General features: G+C 43.7%; 1 protein-coding gene across 3 annotated transcripts in view; it reads left to right on the top strand.

Moving 5' to 3' along the window:
• PDE1C (phosphodiesterase 1C) overlaps positions 1 to 16309 on the top strand; it is a 177363-nt gene that overhangs the window by 137121 nt on the left and 23933 nt on the right. For all 3 annotated transcript variants that reach the window (XM_066628899.1, XM_066628898.1, XM_066628900.1), the window contains 3 exons: positions 4040 to 4151; positions 4976 to 5151; positions 7961 to 8260. In XM_066628899.1, coding sequence (XP_066484996.1) covers positions 4040 to 4151; positions 4976 to 5151; positions 7961 to 8260 — 588 coding nt within the window. The remainder of the gene's footprint in view (positions 1 to 4039; positions 4152 to 4975; positions 5152 to 7960; positions 8261 to 16309) is intronic.

Raw genomic sequence — 16309 nt, 5'->3', positions numbered from 1 at the left:
GCAAAGGTCGGTCCCTCCCACCATGTTCTTTGCAGTATATAAGTGGTAGTGTGTACCACCTGGGGGCTGGGGATAAGAATAGGCCCTCAGTTTGGCTGTACTTGTCGTAAGAGGCGACTGAACAGCCACCGGGTAGATGGGACTCGTCAGCCTGGGAAGGCAGCTCATCTGAGAGAAGGAAAACTCTGATTCCAAACCTCCACTGCCTTGTGGCTACATCCAGTTATGGAAAAGGCTTCAGGAGTCAACCTCGAGGCAAAATCCGGAGCCGGAGTCCCTGAGGCAGTTCATGGCTGAACACAGTCACGTTCTGGCAACTCCTGCGACGCCGCTGGAACCAACCGTATTGGCTTCTGCCTTTCCATTGGACCATTTCAGCGACGTGGAGAAGGGGGATTTGCTGCATGGGTAATAGCCTATCCTCCATACCTACTTTACCCAGGCTTCGCGCACTGGAGAGGACACTGTTCCAGAGCCACCATTCAGAGCGTGACACCATGGTCTTCCGAGACTGAAGAATGCCAACATGTGTACCACCTTGGTAAATGGGGTCAACATAAAATATACTTGGTCCCAAAAAAGTATCAATTTGCAAAGGTATATGTTGTTTAATTTTACTTGGCTTGAAGGAGAGGTATATAACCTTTCCTTTACATTAGCGCCTTCAATTTTTCCCCAAGCCACCCTCTAGTATATATAATGCAATCAGGGATGTTCTGTTGTACTTTGAATGTAATGACACATTTTTGGGGGGAAGGGGGAAGAGTCTGTTTTAAAAGTGATTAAAAATTTTCAATGAAAAAGTAATTGTTTTTTAGCTGTTGTATTTCTCAGTAAATGAAGAAATTTGAAGGCAACGCCTCCTTTTAAAGGCCTCTTTAGACAGTGAGTGCAAGGCCTTTTTCTGAAAGCTAGTATCTTTCTCATCAGTCAAGCCAAATTGCAGTAGAACACCAAGCCAAGGATTTTTCAATTGCTCAACAGGAGGCTTCGAAGATGTAAAAGCTTTTCCTTCTGTCGGAGGCTGTAGGAGGCTTGTTTGATTGGAGACTTTGCTCCTTGTTGTCATCAATGCCACTTTCCGCTGATTAGTGTAGTGACATTCTTTCATTTCTGCCCTTTGCTTGGCAAGGAAGAAGCCCACAGTTTCTGAACATGCTCAGCAAACATTGATGATCAAATGGAGTTTATTCTGCATGTGTTAACTAACAGCATGTTGGATGGAGATAAAGCACTAATCTCAGAACTCCCAAATTCAGTACTGTGGGGAGGGGCTGTAGTTCACAGCACAATCCTATGCCTGTCAACGCAGAAGAAGGTCCAGTTTTTTTTCAGTTTTCAGGTCCAGTTTTTTTCACTTACTTACTGGTAAGTGTTATGGGATTGCAGCCTCAAAGTTAGAGAATGCAAAGGGTTCCAGATTCAACCCCAGTAGGGCTTTCTGGGAAAGGTCCTTTTCTGAGATTGGTGAGCTTCTCCATTCAGGGGAGACGACAATGAACTAGGTGGACCAATTGGCTTGGACCAATACCTTGGCAGAAGGCAGCTTCACATATATTCAAACCAGTGGCAACCTCAATGTTTAATGGCACTTGTAGGCCTGGCAGCCCTGCCTCACGGGGCCATGGCATGAAATGCTGCCCCCCCCGATTACGTTGATCTAGCTCAGAGCAGCCATCCACCTCTATCCTTTAAAAAAAAAAAAAAAAGACAGGTGCCACCACAGGAGGGAGTGGATGGCAGCACGGTGCCACCCCTTCCAGTATGCTGCCTGGAGCATTTGCAACCCTTGCCCCCCACCAGGTATGCCAGTGTTTAATGGGTCACTATCCATTCTCTGTTTGCCACTCACTGTTTTCAAATTTCTGTCTGCAGTAGTATTTTCTCTTATTCATTCCTTTGAGTAAGTTATTCCTCCAGATGAAAAGCTGAATGACTATCTGGTCTTGGTGAACCTCTGAGGGTCTGATTATGACATAGACAAATGGAGGACTGAAGAGGGCAACAGCATATTGTATGGTTGAAAACAGGCGAGGCGGGGTCAAAGCAGGCTGGAGGAAGGGGATAGGATCATGGACAAGTGGGTGGTGAAGTACCAGTTCAGATGAGAATGGGCTGCAGGACCAGAAGCAGAAGATGTGGATGAGGTTAGCCTGGTGGAGCAGGACCAAGCAGATGGCATGAGACTTGTCAGCAGCAGACCTACCATAGACTGAGACAGGGCAAAAGCTGCAGGCCCCGGCCGCTAGGACCCTGCAGAAGCCTCTCTGAGGTTCCCAATGGGGACAGAAACTGTGCTTCCAGTTTTCCGCAAGCACAGTTTAAAGTGTTGGGGAACCTAATAGAGGTTTTCCCAAAGCAGCTGGAGGTTGTGCAAGGCTCCGTGAGCCTCAGGTGAATGGGGGGTGGCTTTTTGAGCGAAGGGGGGCTGCGACAGCCTGCGGGTGGGCAACATCGCGGACTTTTGCCCTGGACGTGCGGCTGGGGAGGTCCGCTGCTGAGGCTTGTCACTTGGCAAGGCAGTTGTGTATTGCTATTCAGAGGGATGAGTTGCGCAACTGAGAAACCCAGCCTGAAGCAACTGTTATAAAGGGCTATCCAGAGTGTGACTGTGTTCTACGTATGCTTCTAAGCACTTGCCTGTCTCAGAGCCCAATCCTATGCCTGTCTACTCAGAAGTATGTCTCATTAAAGTCAATGGAGCTTATTCCCAGGTAAGTGTGGATAGAATTGCAGCCTCAGTCTTACTAAGATATAACATTCTTAGACTTAAAAAGGTTTAGGGGCACACTGACATAACTTCTGAAGCAATCATTAGTTCTCCTGGATGAATACTCATTCAGATTGTATGACTATTGAGGTTGAGAACTAAGGGCCCAATCCTATCCAACTTTCCAGCACTGGTGTAGCCGTAATGCAGCCCAAAGGTAAGGGAACAAATGTTCCCATACCTTGAGGAGGCCTCTGTGATTGCCTCCCCACCACAGGATGCAGTGCACGCCCCATTGGCACAGCTACAGCGGCACTGGAAGATTGGATAGGATTGGTCCCTAAACCCCCCTTGACCCTCCCTTGAAAACTAAAGTAGGGTGGAGAGAGACATCGGTCTGCCAGTATAGCCTTTATCACATAGGTTATCATTATCCATTGGAGATAATTTTGGAACCTCTGCTGAGTTTAAATGGTTGGTCTGATTACTCTCATTTCCTGATGAGGAAAAAAAAAAAGCTTAGATAAAATGAATCCTAGCTGATGGGAAGTAGACTCTGTGGTCCATGCAAACTAAATTAAATAAGTGGATTATGTGAAATCATAATTACATCTGACATTAGTGGTCATATATTTAACGACGATGGTGCCTCTCTAGTCATTTCTGTAACATAGTACCCAATTTGTTTAATTTGCTCTTCAAATGGTGAATAATACATAAAAATTGGTTTCCAATTTTCCTGCTCTGAAATATACACCATCCACTGCAAGATACTTACAACTGATATTAAGTATTTCTTAGTCACTAATTTTTGTTCACGCTTTCATTATATTATTCATCTCAAATGATCTAATAACTGAAGACCAAATTTGATTTACAGAAAACGCACAAAAAAGCATCTTGCTTGAAAATGAAATGCAAACTTTGAAATGAGAAAGAGCTAAAGAATCTTTTTGCTGCTGCTTATATTTGCTCATCCATGTCTACAAATTTTTATTATAGTTTTATTATGATAGTGATTCCATATTTGTCATTCTCCAGGCTGGGTCGTAACCAGCTGTATCAAAAACCTGGCTCAAATTCCCTCAAAGCCCACACAGAACAAGCTTGATTCCATCTGCCTTACATTGAATTACATCATTTTATTTTCATTATTTAAGGAACTACCTTGCAATTATATGGTAACGCCTGTTGCCAGACTGCGAATCCTCTTTAACTTTTTTTTGTGTTATGGCAGGTATCCATCATCTGTTTATCCATCACAATCAATATATTGACATCAGTAGACCGTACTCACTTTTATCTGGTTTCACGGTGTGTCTTTTTCAGGTTTTATTGATTTCATTGTGGAACCCACTTTCACTGTGCTGACTGACATGACAGAGAAGATTGTAACACCTCTCATTGAGGAAGCCTCCCGCTCTGGGTTTAGGCGTTCCAGGTCAGTATAGTCTTCATTTTGCAATAGCAGCTCTGCTCCATATTTGAAAAGAGTTATTTGTTTTGCACTCAGTGAGTGTTCGTAGGACTCTTCCATAGGCAAGGCTATATGCCACAGTTTCCCTTCTCAAAGAACACTTGGAGTTCCACATTCACAGAACTCCAGAGAACATCTGGATGTAGCTTCTGCTTCCTCTTATATTTTCAGAAAGAGTGGGATAAATGTAACAATGCTTGACTGGCCATGAAAGACAATTTTCTGTTTTCTGGTGATGATTCCTACTAAATTTGAAGTAATTTCTGGAATACAATTAAGAGTGGCTTATGTACCAATGGATAAATATGCAAACTTTATGGAGATAACTGATAGGGTTGGGCAAATCTGTTAAGGTCCCCTGTGTGTCTTTCGGCCCAATCCTGTTGGACCCCCGCCACCAGTGGAACATGTGTTCCACTGGAGGCGACTGCTGTGAAGTGCCTGTAAAGCACACTCTAGCAGCGCACTGAATAGTGCACTGCCCAAGCACCAGTGGGAAGGCCAGAATGGGGGGGGGCAGTGAGGCTGCAGCTCCAATCATGAATAGGCCTGCCTGTCTCTTAGGGTCAGGCAACTTCTCCTCAAAGACTAAGCAGGCTTAAATGAAAAATCAAGTGGGATTTCAGTAATTCAACCAGAGTGGGAGCCTAAGTAGGAATGCTCAAAAGTACAAAATAAAAGAGCCAAGCTAGAGTAGAACATGATAGTTTTTCTCATGTATCTTTAATGTTTATGTTCTGGGTCTAGCTGTATAAAATGCTAACTCCGGTTATGTTATGCAACTCCAGTCTGAATAGCATCAGTTCCTCAGAAGTGAAAAGATCAAGTGTCAAGAGCACTGGGTCAGAAGGAAGTGCCTCACTCAACTGTTCCATACTCACTGTGGATTTCAAGTGTTTTAAAGCCACCTGGACTGAGGTGGTACAGCAGAACCGTGAGAAGTGGAAAGCACAAGCAACCAAAGGTAACACACGAGCTTATTTGCTGCAGTAGATTTAGTGATTGTCCTTCAGACTAGGAGCTCTCAGCCTCAGAGGTTCCCATTTGTACAATGGATCCATATTTTCTTAGAATTGAGTCTAAATGCTTAATTTATTCATAAGAAGCTGTGCAGCTATGATTTGATGTCCAGTCAGTGGCCTGGCTCACCTGCTTGATGCACTTTTTGTTTTTGCTTTGTTGTTGCAACACATTTGGAGTCTAAATTCTGTTAAATTGATCTATGTTGGCCTGTTATGTGTGGATATATCACTTGATGTCAGGACTTGTAAGCACATGGTAGAACTATACACCTTAGATCAGCGATTTTCATCCTTTTTCATCTCATGGCACACTGTCAAGGCACTAAAATTGTCAAGGCTCACCATCAGGTTTTTGACAATTGTTAAGGCACACCATGCTGCCAGCTTTTGCGCTTTTAGGGCGCAATCCTAGCCAAGTTTCCAGCACTGACATAGCTGTGCCAGTGTGGCATGCACTGCATCATGCAGTGAGGAGGCAGTCAAGGGGGCCTCCTCAAGGTAAGGGCGTGCTTGTTACCTTACTTTGGGGGCTGCATTGTGGCTAAGTCAGTGCTGGAAACTTGGTTAGGATTGCTCCCATAGTTAGGTTTTGAAGGCATTCTTTTCTTAACTATGAGGGAGGCTTCCAAAAGAGATCTTTTCTCTGCCTGACTTTGTTTTTGTTGTGGCAGAAGAATCTATGAATTTTGATTGTGGAATAAGGGGAAATCTTGGAAAAGAAAGGCGTCATAAGCTTTAGGGCTCCCTGCCCTGGTCACCATAGTACCCTATCCATGTAGAAAACTGTGCTTTTTCCTTTTAAAAGAAAGCCATTGGAAAGTTATATGTGGTGTTTTTGTACAAAGTGTCTTCTCATGTGTGGGCAAAATTGGTGGGTTTATTGTAAGCTCCTTCTGCTTAAAGTATTGCTATTAAATAGATGCAAATTAGGAACCAGAATAAACATATGCCCTAAAGAACACTAAAAACTAAAAAGCTACAGCATGATGTAAGCTTAGTATTGAATTTGCCAATAACAGGCAAGTTGGATTGCTGCCTGTGACACACACAGTTTTTTGCTGATTATTTCCCCCCCCCCCCATTTTTCATGTGCTGCAGCCAACTGGTATGACAGGAGTATGAAAGAAACTGAAAAGAAAACCTGAGTGCAGTGGGTCCTCCATATCTGCTGATTCGGAATCCACAGATGTCAGCATCCGCGAGTTCCGAACCCACAGTTGGACCCACTGAAGACCTCCAAAATGCAGCTGGAACCTTGTTCTAGTCACGTCTGGGAGGCTTTCTGAGGCTCGCAGGAATTTAAAGGCAACTCCCAGTTTTTGCCAAAAACCAGAAGTTGCCTTTAAACTTCTCTGGGCAGCATTCTGAGGCTCACAAAGGCTGCAGGTGGCCTCTGCAAACCTCAGACAGCTACACTGCAACCAGAACAAGCTTCCAGTTGCATTCAGATCCCCTGTGGGTCAGAACTGGTGAATTCCATTATCTGTGTGTTCCGGTATCTGTGGGGGGTCTGGGAACAGATTCCCCACAGATACTGAGGGTCCACTTGTATTTAGATGGCCTTTGCTAAATCCTGTTTCTTAAAGGGATTCCCGCACCAGCTCATTCTGTTACTGAAATTGCACAAGAAGCTTGATGCAGTCCATTACTTATATCAAAACAGCTACAAAAAGTGACATAATCATAGTATCTCCTTCCTGCTAAAATTCTCATGGCTACATTGGTGGCCGACATAAGAATTTCACTGAATCAGATCAGTAGTCCATTTGGTCCAACATCTTGTTTAGGAAAACACTGGGAGATCTGATCACGGATCTCTCCCTGTCATGTCTCTTTGACCCTTATTAAATTCTGCTATTGAATATTACTAAAATCTATGCTAGTGGTAACTAAGGGCCCAATCCTATCCAATATTCCAGTGCCAGTGCAGCTGTGCCAATGTGGCATGCACTGTGTCCTGTGGTGGGAAGGCAGTCTCAGAGAGCTCCTCAAGGAATGGGAACATTTGTTCCCTTACTTCGGGGCTGCACTGGTGCTGCAAAGTTGGATAAGATTGGCTGCCCATTCATTTCCGGGCCCAATTCAAGGTGCTGGTTTTGACCTTCAAAGCCCTATACTGCTCTGGGCCAGGGTATCTTAGAGAACACCTACTCCTGTACAATCTGGCTCGTCCTCTTAGGTCATCAGAGAAGGCCTTTTTACAAGTGCCGCCGCCTAGGGAGGTATGTGGGGCGGCGGCAAGAAATAGGGCCTTCTCAGTAGTGGCACCAATTCAATGGAATTCCCTTCCCCTTGACTTAAGAATGGCTCCCTCTCTTGAGACTTTTTGGTGAGGCCTGAAGACCCTTCTGTTTAAATAAGTCTTCTGTGTTCTCGGCTTTTTTAACATCTTTTAATTTTTTACAGGCCTGATTCTTTTATGATTTGCTTCTCTATGCTTTTTACCTTTTTACTACTTTTTATCTGACTACTGTTTTTATGATATGTGTTAATATGCTTTTATCTGTTTTTAAATTATGTTTTTAATCTGTTTTAACCTGTTGTAAGCCGCATTTAGTCCCTTCGGGGAGAAAGGTGGGGTAAAAATAAAGTTATTGTTATTATTATTATTAGGATTGGGTCCTAAGAAGCCTAAGATGAGTCCTTCATTATGAAACTAAAATTGAAATGAGAATTGCTGTTCTGGTTAATCCACTAATAGTTTCTTTACTTTCCCCATTCATTTTGCCCTTGTTTTTGCTGAGGATACAGAAGAAAAAGCAAAGAAAGAAGCCGAGGAGAATTCTCAACAGGGTATGGATGAAAAGAAAACAGAAGACAAAGAAGGGAAAAAGCCATCTGAGGAAAGCGCCACAGCCAAGTCAGAAAATAGTAAAGTTGTGAAATCGGGAGAAAGTAAGAGCACAGAAGTCAATAAGAGCAATGTCAATGGGACTCGTCAGACTGGCGTTAGCAAGCACGAAGCTTCTCAAGGGAAAAATGTCACTCGGGTGGAAAAGGAGACAGATTCCACTCCATCAGCAGGGGAGCAGAAACGACTTGTACAGAATGGTAAGTCCTTGCATTGGGGTCTGGGAGGTGAATGTACCACCAAGGTCAGCTGTGTGCTTGATAGAACTGCAGCTGTGGGCTGATTCACAGCTCAGGGGCTCTGACATACTCCCAAATCTCTTCTAACACATTTCAGTACATACTGGATTGATAGCTGGGAGAAATATATTGAGGGCAGGATTAGAGTTGTTTTGTTTTTCCTCGCATGCAGCGCCATTGTAAATTGCAACAGTGGTACATTAATTATGGACTGACTCTAATGAAAAATTGCATTAAACAGCAACCATGTCAAACAGCTAGATATTTGTATATTGACTTGAAAGCAATTTTTAAAACATGGGATAACAAGCACTTTGTTGCTAGTTCTCCTGCAGTCTCATTAACAGAGACAATAGTTTCTTGGCTTTCACAGTTTTAGTAGAAAGCAATTTTAATGTGATGGTGCACAGCATTAATCTCCTTGGAGTCAATAAAGCCTTCCTTTGTGGGACTGCTAATATCTCCTTCTGGGGGATTGTTCCTTTTATCTGGGACTGGTTCTTCATTTCTTTCCCGCTATCATTGTGCTCATCGTTCATCTGCATTGGTAGACCAGCTGTTAGGTGTTTCAGATGCTACCCTATTCATCAATAAATTGAATTCTGCAGACTTTCAGAGAGAATAGTTCCTTTGCCTTCATCTGAGAATGTGTCTTAGAAAGGCTCTGTGTCTTTTCAGAGAAAACACTGAGTTGATTATTCATGTGGCTCTGTCTTAGCTTTACTCTTGCAGTCTTTTGTCTTCAGTTAGTGAAAGGTATTAAGGTTGGTCCTTGTTATGTGGAATAAGGAAAAACATGGTTTTTTTCCCATTTTTTCGTATAACAAGAAATGCTAAACTATCACTGGTAAATGGTCTGGCTGTTTGCAAGTTGATGTTTGCCGAAGTTGCACAACCGTTTGGCCTTCAGAGACTCTACATTATTTGCAGTGTGCTCCTGTTCCCAGGGGTGGTCATTTCAGAACTGGAGCTGAATTTTTACAGCCTAATCCTATGCATGCTTACTCAGAAATAAATCTTATTGCACTGAGTGGTAAGCGTGCTTTGGATTGCAAACCTTGGCTACAGCCCTTAGCACGTTTACCTGAGAGTAAATCCCATTGAATTCAGTAGGACCTATTTCCATGTCAACATGCCTAGGATTTTGTGGCAGCAGTGCAGTTTTAGGCATGTCTACTCAGAAGCAAGTTCAATTAGTGTAACTTTACACACCAATCTTGAAGTGAAGTTCTATGAATTGAACATGGATTTGACATTCCCCTACTACCATCCTCCAGTCTTTATAGATATATGTGTTGCCTCCCCACTGCTGTTATCAGTGAGGGTGCACTGCATATTTTTCCATTTCAATTTTCAGGAATTTTTGGAGGGGGCCTGAAACACCCCCTGCACCCCAAACCCCTCCTGAATGTTCATCGTTTTTGCTGCCTATTTGCTGCATTGTTTCATTGATCTGCTGCTGCTTCATCACTATTGCGGGGCTTTCATCCTCTTCTTGGGAATAGTGACATGGGAGATCCCAGATAGCAGACATCATCTCATGACTGTGATGACACCACAAAACTGCATAAGTTGGGCTACAGGACAATACCACAATTCCAGGGCCTGCGTTGTTCCGGGACCTCATAATTCTGGGACCTCATGATTCGGGCCCTCATTCATGATTCTGGGGCCTCACTCTGAATGGACAAACAGTTGTGCTCTGTTTGGGAACCATTCCCCCCCCCCCCCACATACATGAGTCACCAAAGGGGTATGCTTTTTGCCACTGTTGAAATATTTCATTCTTTCAGTTCAGCCTTGGCTGCCCTATATATGCTTGCACTTGTACACATGCACAGAGAGAGAGAGAGAGAGAGAAATTTGATGGCAATGACTCGGGGCCAGTATGTGCTCTGAATATTAGATATACAAGCTTTTTACCTAACTGGTATACTGTACATATCACACAGCTGATGGGCTGATTCAGACAATTCTTTTATTGCCCAAAGTGGCTTCATGTGTTAATTGCCCTGTGTGCTCCCAGGGTGCTTGTGATCCTTGTAAGGCAGGGTGCTTGTGGGGCAGGAGGTCTGGTCTAGAGGGTCGAGCCTCCGTTTGCCTGAATATAACATCCGCAGGTCGCCAGTTCGAGGCCACCGGCACCGTGCGACCTTGGAGCAGCTGACAAGCTGAGCTGAGTTATTCCATCCGCTCTGAGCGTGGGAGGATGGAGGCCAGAATGTTAAACCAGATCGGAGTGTAACATCTTGAATGTGGTGGTTCTTGAAAGATAGAACCTTCTTTCAATTGTAAAAATCCATATGGGGATTTAAATAGCCTGCCTATGTAAACCGCCTTGAATAAGTCTGAGGAGAAATCTGACGACCAAGAAAGGCGGTATAGAAATGATTTATTATTATTATTATTATTATTATTATTATTATTATTATTATTATTATTATTATTATTATTATTATTATATCCTGGCCCTTCCCCTCCCTTTCAGGGGGGATTGGGGATTTTCTTACAATTGTTGTGGCAGATGCTTTTGTTTGGTTGGCTAATTTGTGTGTATGGAGGGGCGGTTCATATGTAGGAAAAGCCCTGAATTTCACTGGATATGAGGAAAGGGGCCAGGCTCGTGCCTCGAAGTTTTAATTTCCCTTTGAGAAATTCACAAAGACCTTCCCCTGCCAGATACATTTATAATATGTGTCTTTGCAAAGTCTGGTGAAATGCACTGCAGATTAAACTTTGGTCAAACATCAAACCTGTCAAGAAACAATTCCCTGGAACTTTTTATTGATAAATGCACCCATAATACCTGCAGCATTCCCCCTCCCCACATATTGGTGATTCACATAGTTGGTTGAGTCAAGCTGTGCACCAAATAGAAGCCTTCTATTTACTATTCTTTATCCTTACATCATCTAGCAATCATTAAGACTTTTGTTCATCATGTTTGCATTTGTGTGTCCTTTGTGTGTACTTCAGTCAGGCAGTGTCCCTATTGTCATATCTACCCTATAACTTGAACTAAAAAAATAGTTATACCAGTTTCTGGCATATGTAGTGCGGTGAGCACTCTGAGAGTTCTCTGCTGGCGACTGGAAGTTTCCTTCATAGAATTATGGCTTCTTGGATTAAATCAGTAGTAGTGTAGATGTACCCCAAGAAATAGACTCCACTGCATTGTGTGGTTTTATAACGGCCTAATCCTATCCCCCACCACTCCATAGCATACAGCTGCACTAATAGAGCACATGCTGCATGCTGTGGTAGAGCAACCAGAAGGCCAAGGAGAGGTATGTAAAAATTGTTTTTACTTACCTCTTGGTAGGCCACCTAGTCAGCAATGGTTCTCTTTTTATCCCCACTATCTATGTAGATGGCTTGAGGAGAGGAAGAGGGTGAGGCAGGCAGTCAAAGAGGGAATAGCATCTTGCACTGGTTGCTGCTGTTGAAATCCACCCCACTTCCTCCAGACTACGCACGGTTTCTCCCTGCTCTGAACCTCCCCTGAACTGCCCATGAACCTCCCACACGGCTGAGCTACCTGCTCTGTCGTAGCTTCTGGTTAGTTCTGGTGCCTGCAGATCAGTGACATGCAACAGCGTGACATTTGCGCCATCACCTGGACCTTTTGCAATAGTTGATTGGAAGATCTGTTGTCATACAAGGCCCTTAGGAGTGGGCCATAAACTGTAGGCAGGGATAGGCCATACCAGCAAACAGATCAAATTTTCCGAATTCATGTTCTGTGAAATTTGTGTTTTTGAACCTCAGGTTTTGGAAATGTAGTTTTATGGGAAACACTTATATAATGGAATTGCAGCATACTTTCAGATTGCATAGGAGACGTAAAATATGATGGCACTAAAGGAATGTCAGAAATTGAGAGACACAAACTGTATAGATATACTTTAGGAAGTGAAATCAGGAATAGTCTAGAACAGGGGTTCTCAACCTTTTTATAATTACAGACCCCCAATGGATTGCCCAGTATGTCCCCAGACTCCCTTTGCCAGACCATCAAAATCACCCCTGGGCTTCTCAATGCCTTATAAGGCATTAAAAAGTCACATCTGATTTTTTGGAAAAACTGGAAGTCGCGTGTTTTTGCCTCAAAGGCTCAGTCTGAGCCTGTCAGAGGGCGCGGATGGCAGAGGGGGCACGTGCAGGGGGGTGTACATAGGGGGCCCCACAGGCCCAATCTGTGAATAAGTGAATCCTTGGATACAGGCCCCCCCCCCGTACTTTAATTAAGTAAGGCACATTTTAGCAGCATCTCACACACTGAAGGCTCTTTTTTAAATTTCTGACTCACAGGTGAATTAATGGATAATAGTTAGTCAGACAAGAAAAATCAGGGAAATGAGTTAAAGAAATCAGAGAGCAATTGACACATAGCAATCAAGGTGATACATAACTCGTGTGAGAATCAAAACTGTCTCTCCATTTGTCATCTATCTTTGATGTACCAGGCAGAGCTCCAGGGAAATCTCCTAGGAAGGATGGGGGAGGGACAAAGTGGAGGAGAGGAGAAGCAGAGGCTGGCACAACGCCTTGTAGGAGGGGCAGCATTTGGAATGCTGCCTCGGGCACCAGGAGGTCTTGGCTGGCCCAGCTTTGGAGAATATGGCTGGCAATTGCTGTGATACTATAGCCATTGATACTTCTTTTTTCTTGATATAGTGCTGATCTCTCGCCTAGTGGTGATCTGATCCCATTATTTTATATCCCAAGTATTGTAAGTTTATCTTCCTCCTTCTTAGCTGGTTGATAACCTTAAACTGGGCATCCTTGATTAACTTTCATTCTTTTTGTTTTTATCAATCTGACAATTTCCAGGAAATCAGAGACCTTGCAGGACTGTTGACCTTATTTTAATCAACCTTGGGCACAATCCTAACCAGGTCTACTTAGATGTAAGTCCTATTTTGTTCAATGAGGCTTACTCTCAGGAAAGTCTGGTTAGAATTGCAGCCCTAGTGTAATTCACAGGGAGTTAGAGCCCACCCTGCTTTCAGGTATTGTATAGGCTAAACTGAAACACTAAGTCATTCTACTGAGAATTTAGCTAAAGCTGTAGTGAGACTACTTATTGTAACAGGAGTAGTTATTTAGCTGCAACAGGGAATGCTTCAGTAGTTGTGGTAATAAAGGAAGAGTTGTATCAGTTAAGTCATGCTGTATGTAAGAACATAAGAAGAGCCCCAATGGATAACCCCAAAGGCCCATCTGGTCCAGCTTCCTGTATCTCATAGTGACCCACCAGATACCTCAAGGAACATGCAAGACAACAAGATATCTGCATCCTGTTGCCACTTCCTTGCATCTGGCATTCTAAAATCAGGAAGTCACATGTACCCATGACAGCTTATAACCTGTGATGAACTTCTCTTCCATGAATATGTCCAATTCCTTTTAAAGGCATCTAGGCCAGATACCATCACCACATACTGTGGCAAGGAGTTCCACAGATTAATTACATACTGGCTAAAGAAATATTTTCTTTTGTCTGTTCAACCTCTCCTGACACTCAATTTTAGTGAATGTTCCCTAGTTCTGGTGTTGTGAAAGAGGAAAAAGAACATCCCTCTATCCACTCTGTCCATCCCCTGCATGTATTGGCTTAGTGCTCCAGGAGGAAACAAAGGTCCCTTTTCAACAGTGAACAGGAAATGTGATTGCTGAGGCAATATAGTAATCTGCTTTTAAAGAGAATATAAGGGGATCGGGTTAGTCTAGAGCAGGGGTGTCCAAACTTTTTGGCAAGAGGGCCACATCATCTCTCTGTCACTGTGTCAGGGGCTGGGGAAAAAAAGAATTAATTTACATTTCAAATTTGAATAAACTTACATAAAGGAATATATTAGAGATGGAACATGAATGAATGAAGGCCTTGCAATAACTCAAGGCCAATAAAAGACCTTGCACAAAGCAAGGCCAGCCTTTCCTTCACTGCCACTGCAGCATCACACACATGAAACAGCAAGCAGTGGAGGGAGTCCTCGGCTTGCAGCTCATGCACTCTCACGCTGAGAGCAGTTGCGTTGGGCCAGCATGGGCTGCAGCAAGTTTCTGGAGAGCCAGAGGCTCATTGGAGACTGGGTGCTCCCTGCGGGCCAGGTTGGGAGTCCCTGAGGGCCGCAAGTGGCCCCCGGGCCAGGGTTTGGGCACCCCTGGTCTAGAGAACCTTCAGAGAAAATAATCGCAAGCTATTTCTCAGAATAATAGCGACTGCATTGGGATTACGGAGATGATTACAGGCTGTATTGCAAAGATGCAGTGGATATTGATACTTTTGCTCTTTATGATATGGTGGGGGGTGGTGTGAGGGGACTGTCCATGAGTCAACCTGTTATTTTTAGAAGCATCATCAAAGATTAACTGCAGCAGAACTGCAGGCCTAGCATGCTCGTTGAGTCACAGAATGAAACAAAAAATTGAGATTGGAAACAGAAGAGAATTTCCCTTCCCACAAAATAGGAGTTTGGAACAGCCAAACTTACGGGAATTTCTTGCTTTGGCTGTGTGTGTGTGTGTGTGTGTGTGTGTGTATGTGTATGAATGAAAGGCTAGAATGTAAATGCTGAAGAAAAATCAGTTCTCAAGCAATATTTGTCCTTTTAAAAGAGGAAAGCCTTTTGCTTCGTTCAGAATGTTGGCAGTAGGATAGCTGATTGGAATGGATCGTTCAGGAGGGAGTACTAGAATCACAGGAATCTCTCCTCTTCCTCTCCTTCTTGCCCCCTAATCTTCCCCTCTTAGAACAACACCTTCCCTGAATCTTTATCCATTACTTCTGTTGCCAGAAAGAGCCAGGAGCTATGGCCTGTCCAGCTGCTCACATAAGGGCAGTGCTCTATCCCAGGGACTAAAACATCTGCTACTACCTGAGCTGGTTGCTAGGGTAAGGCACTTTTGAGTGGGCCTGTTTCCACCATGGAACTTTAAATTATAGCAACTGGAGCCACAACAGTACCACTCGGAAACTGATATCGTACAACATTATGCTGTTGTCTCCCCCCAGACAGCACAGCAGCTGGGATATTATTGGGTCTTCTGCTGTTTTATTGTTACATTGCTGGTTTTAATATTGGATTGTGTTTTATTCTGAGAGTGCCAACTCAGGCACTCTCTGAGTGGAAAAGTAGCATCCCCAAAAATTCAAAAATAAATGTTGAACAGTTCTAGGTTACTTACTGCAGTGGGGGGGGGGGGGTTTGACCACTTTTGTTTCTCCTTTTCTCTTCCAGATTATGGTTTCTTAGTTCTCTTGACATGAGCTGAGCTGGAGAATTTGATCAGAGGAGAATTTGATGCCTGATAAGGGCAGAGGCCAGAGAATTCAAATGGTGGTAGTAGCAGCTATCCTTCAGTTATTAACATTATTAAGTTATTAGAAACATCAGACTCCGGTGCGGTTATTATAAGGGCAGTGTTGCACAATAAATGCCAATATAGGTATGCGTATGTCAGAGGGAGGTTATGCTCTGTTAGGGACTAATCATGCATTATTTGTTTTCTCCTTGGTATTAAAGGTTTGTGCTTCTAGTTTTAAAAGGTACCATATGTGATCAAGAGTCATGCCTTGTACATGGTTCTGCTTACCTAGCACTTTAATGGATGCCCAAGGCAGTCACCTGCTCCCCGAGAGACACATGGGAGGTAGATGTGGGGAAGTGAGGAAGCTTTGTAGCTCAGTGGTAAAGCACCTGCTCTGCATGCAGAACATCCCATGTTTAATTCGCAGCCTCTCCAAGAAGTGCTGGGAAAGAACGCCCACACCTGAAACCTTGGAGAGCTGCTACCTATCAGTGTAGACTAACAATCTCCAAAGTCGGGACCACTGTGCACCAGAAAAATGCTCCCTGGCATGACTGGAGCTTATCATTCCACTGGGGAACCTGTTATCATTGCCTCCAATCTCCCCCAAAGTTTGTGCTGCCCAACCACGCCTGCCTGGAAATCTGGGCACAGAGCCTGCTGGGGCAGCAGAATGTGGAAGCTGCTGGGCAGCGC

Source organism: Tiliqua scincoides, chromosome 5 (assembly GCF_035046505.1).
Source record: "Tiliqua scincoides isolate rTilSci1 chromosome 5, rTilSci1.hap2, whole genome shotgun sequence".
Taxonomy (NCBI): Eukaryota; Metazoa; Chordata; class Lepidosauria; order Squamata; family Scincidae; genus Tiliqua; species Tiliqua scincoides.
This window is presented reverse-complemented; position numbering and strand designations above follow the sequence as displayed.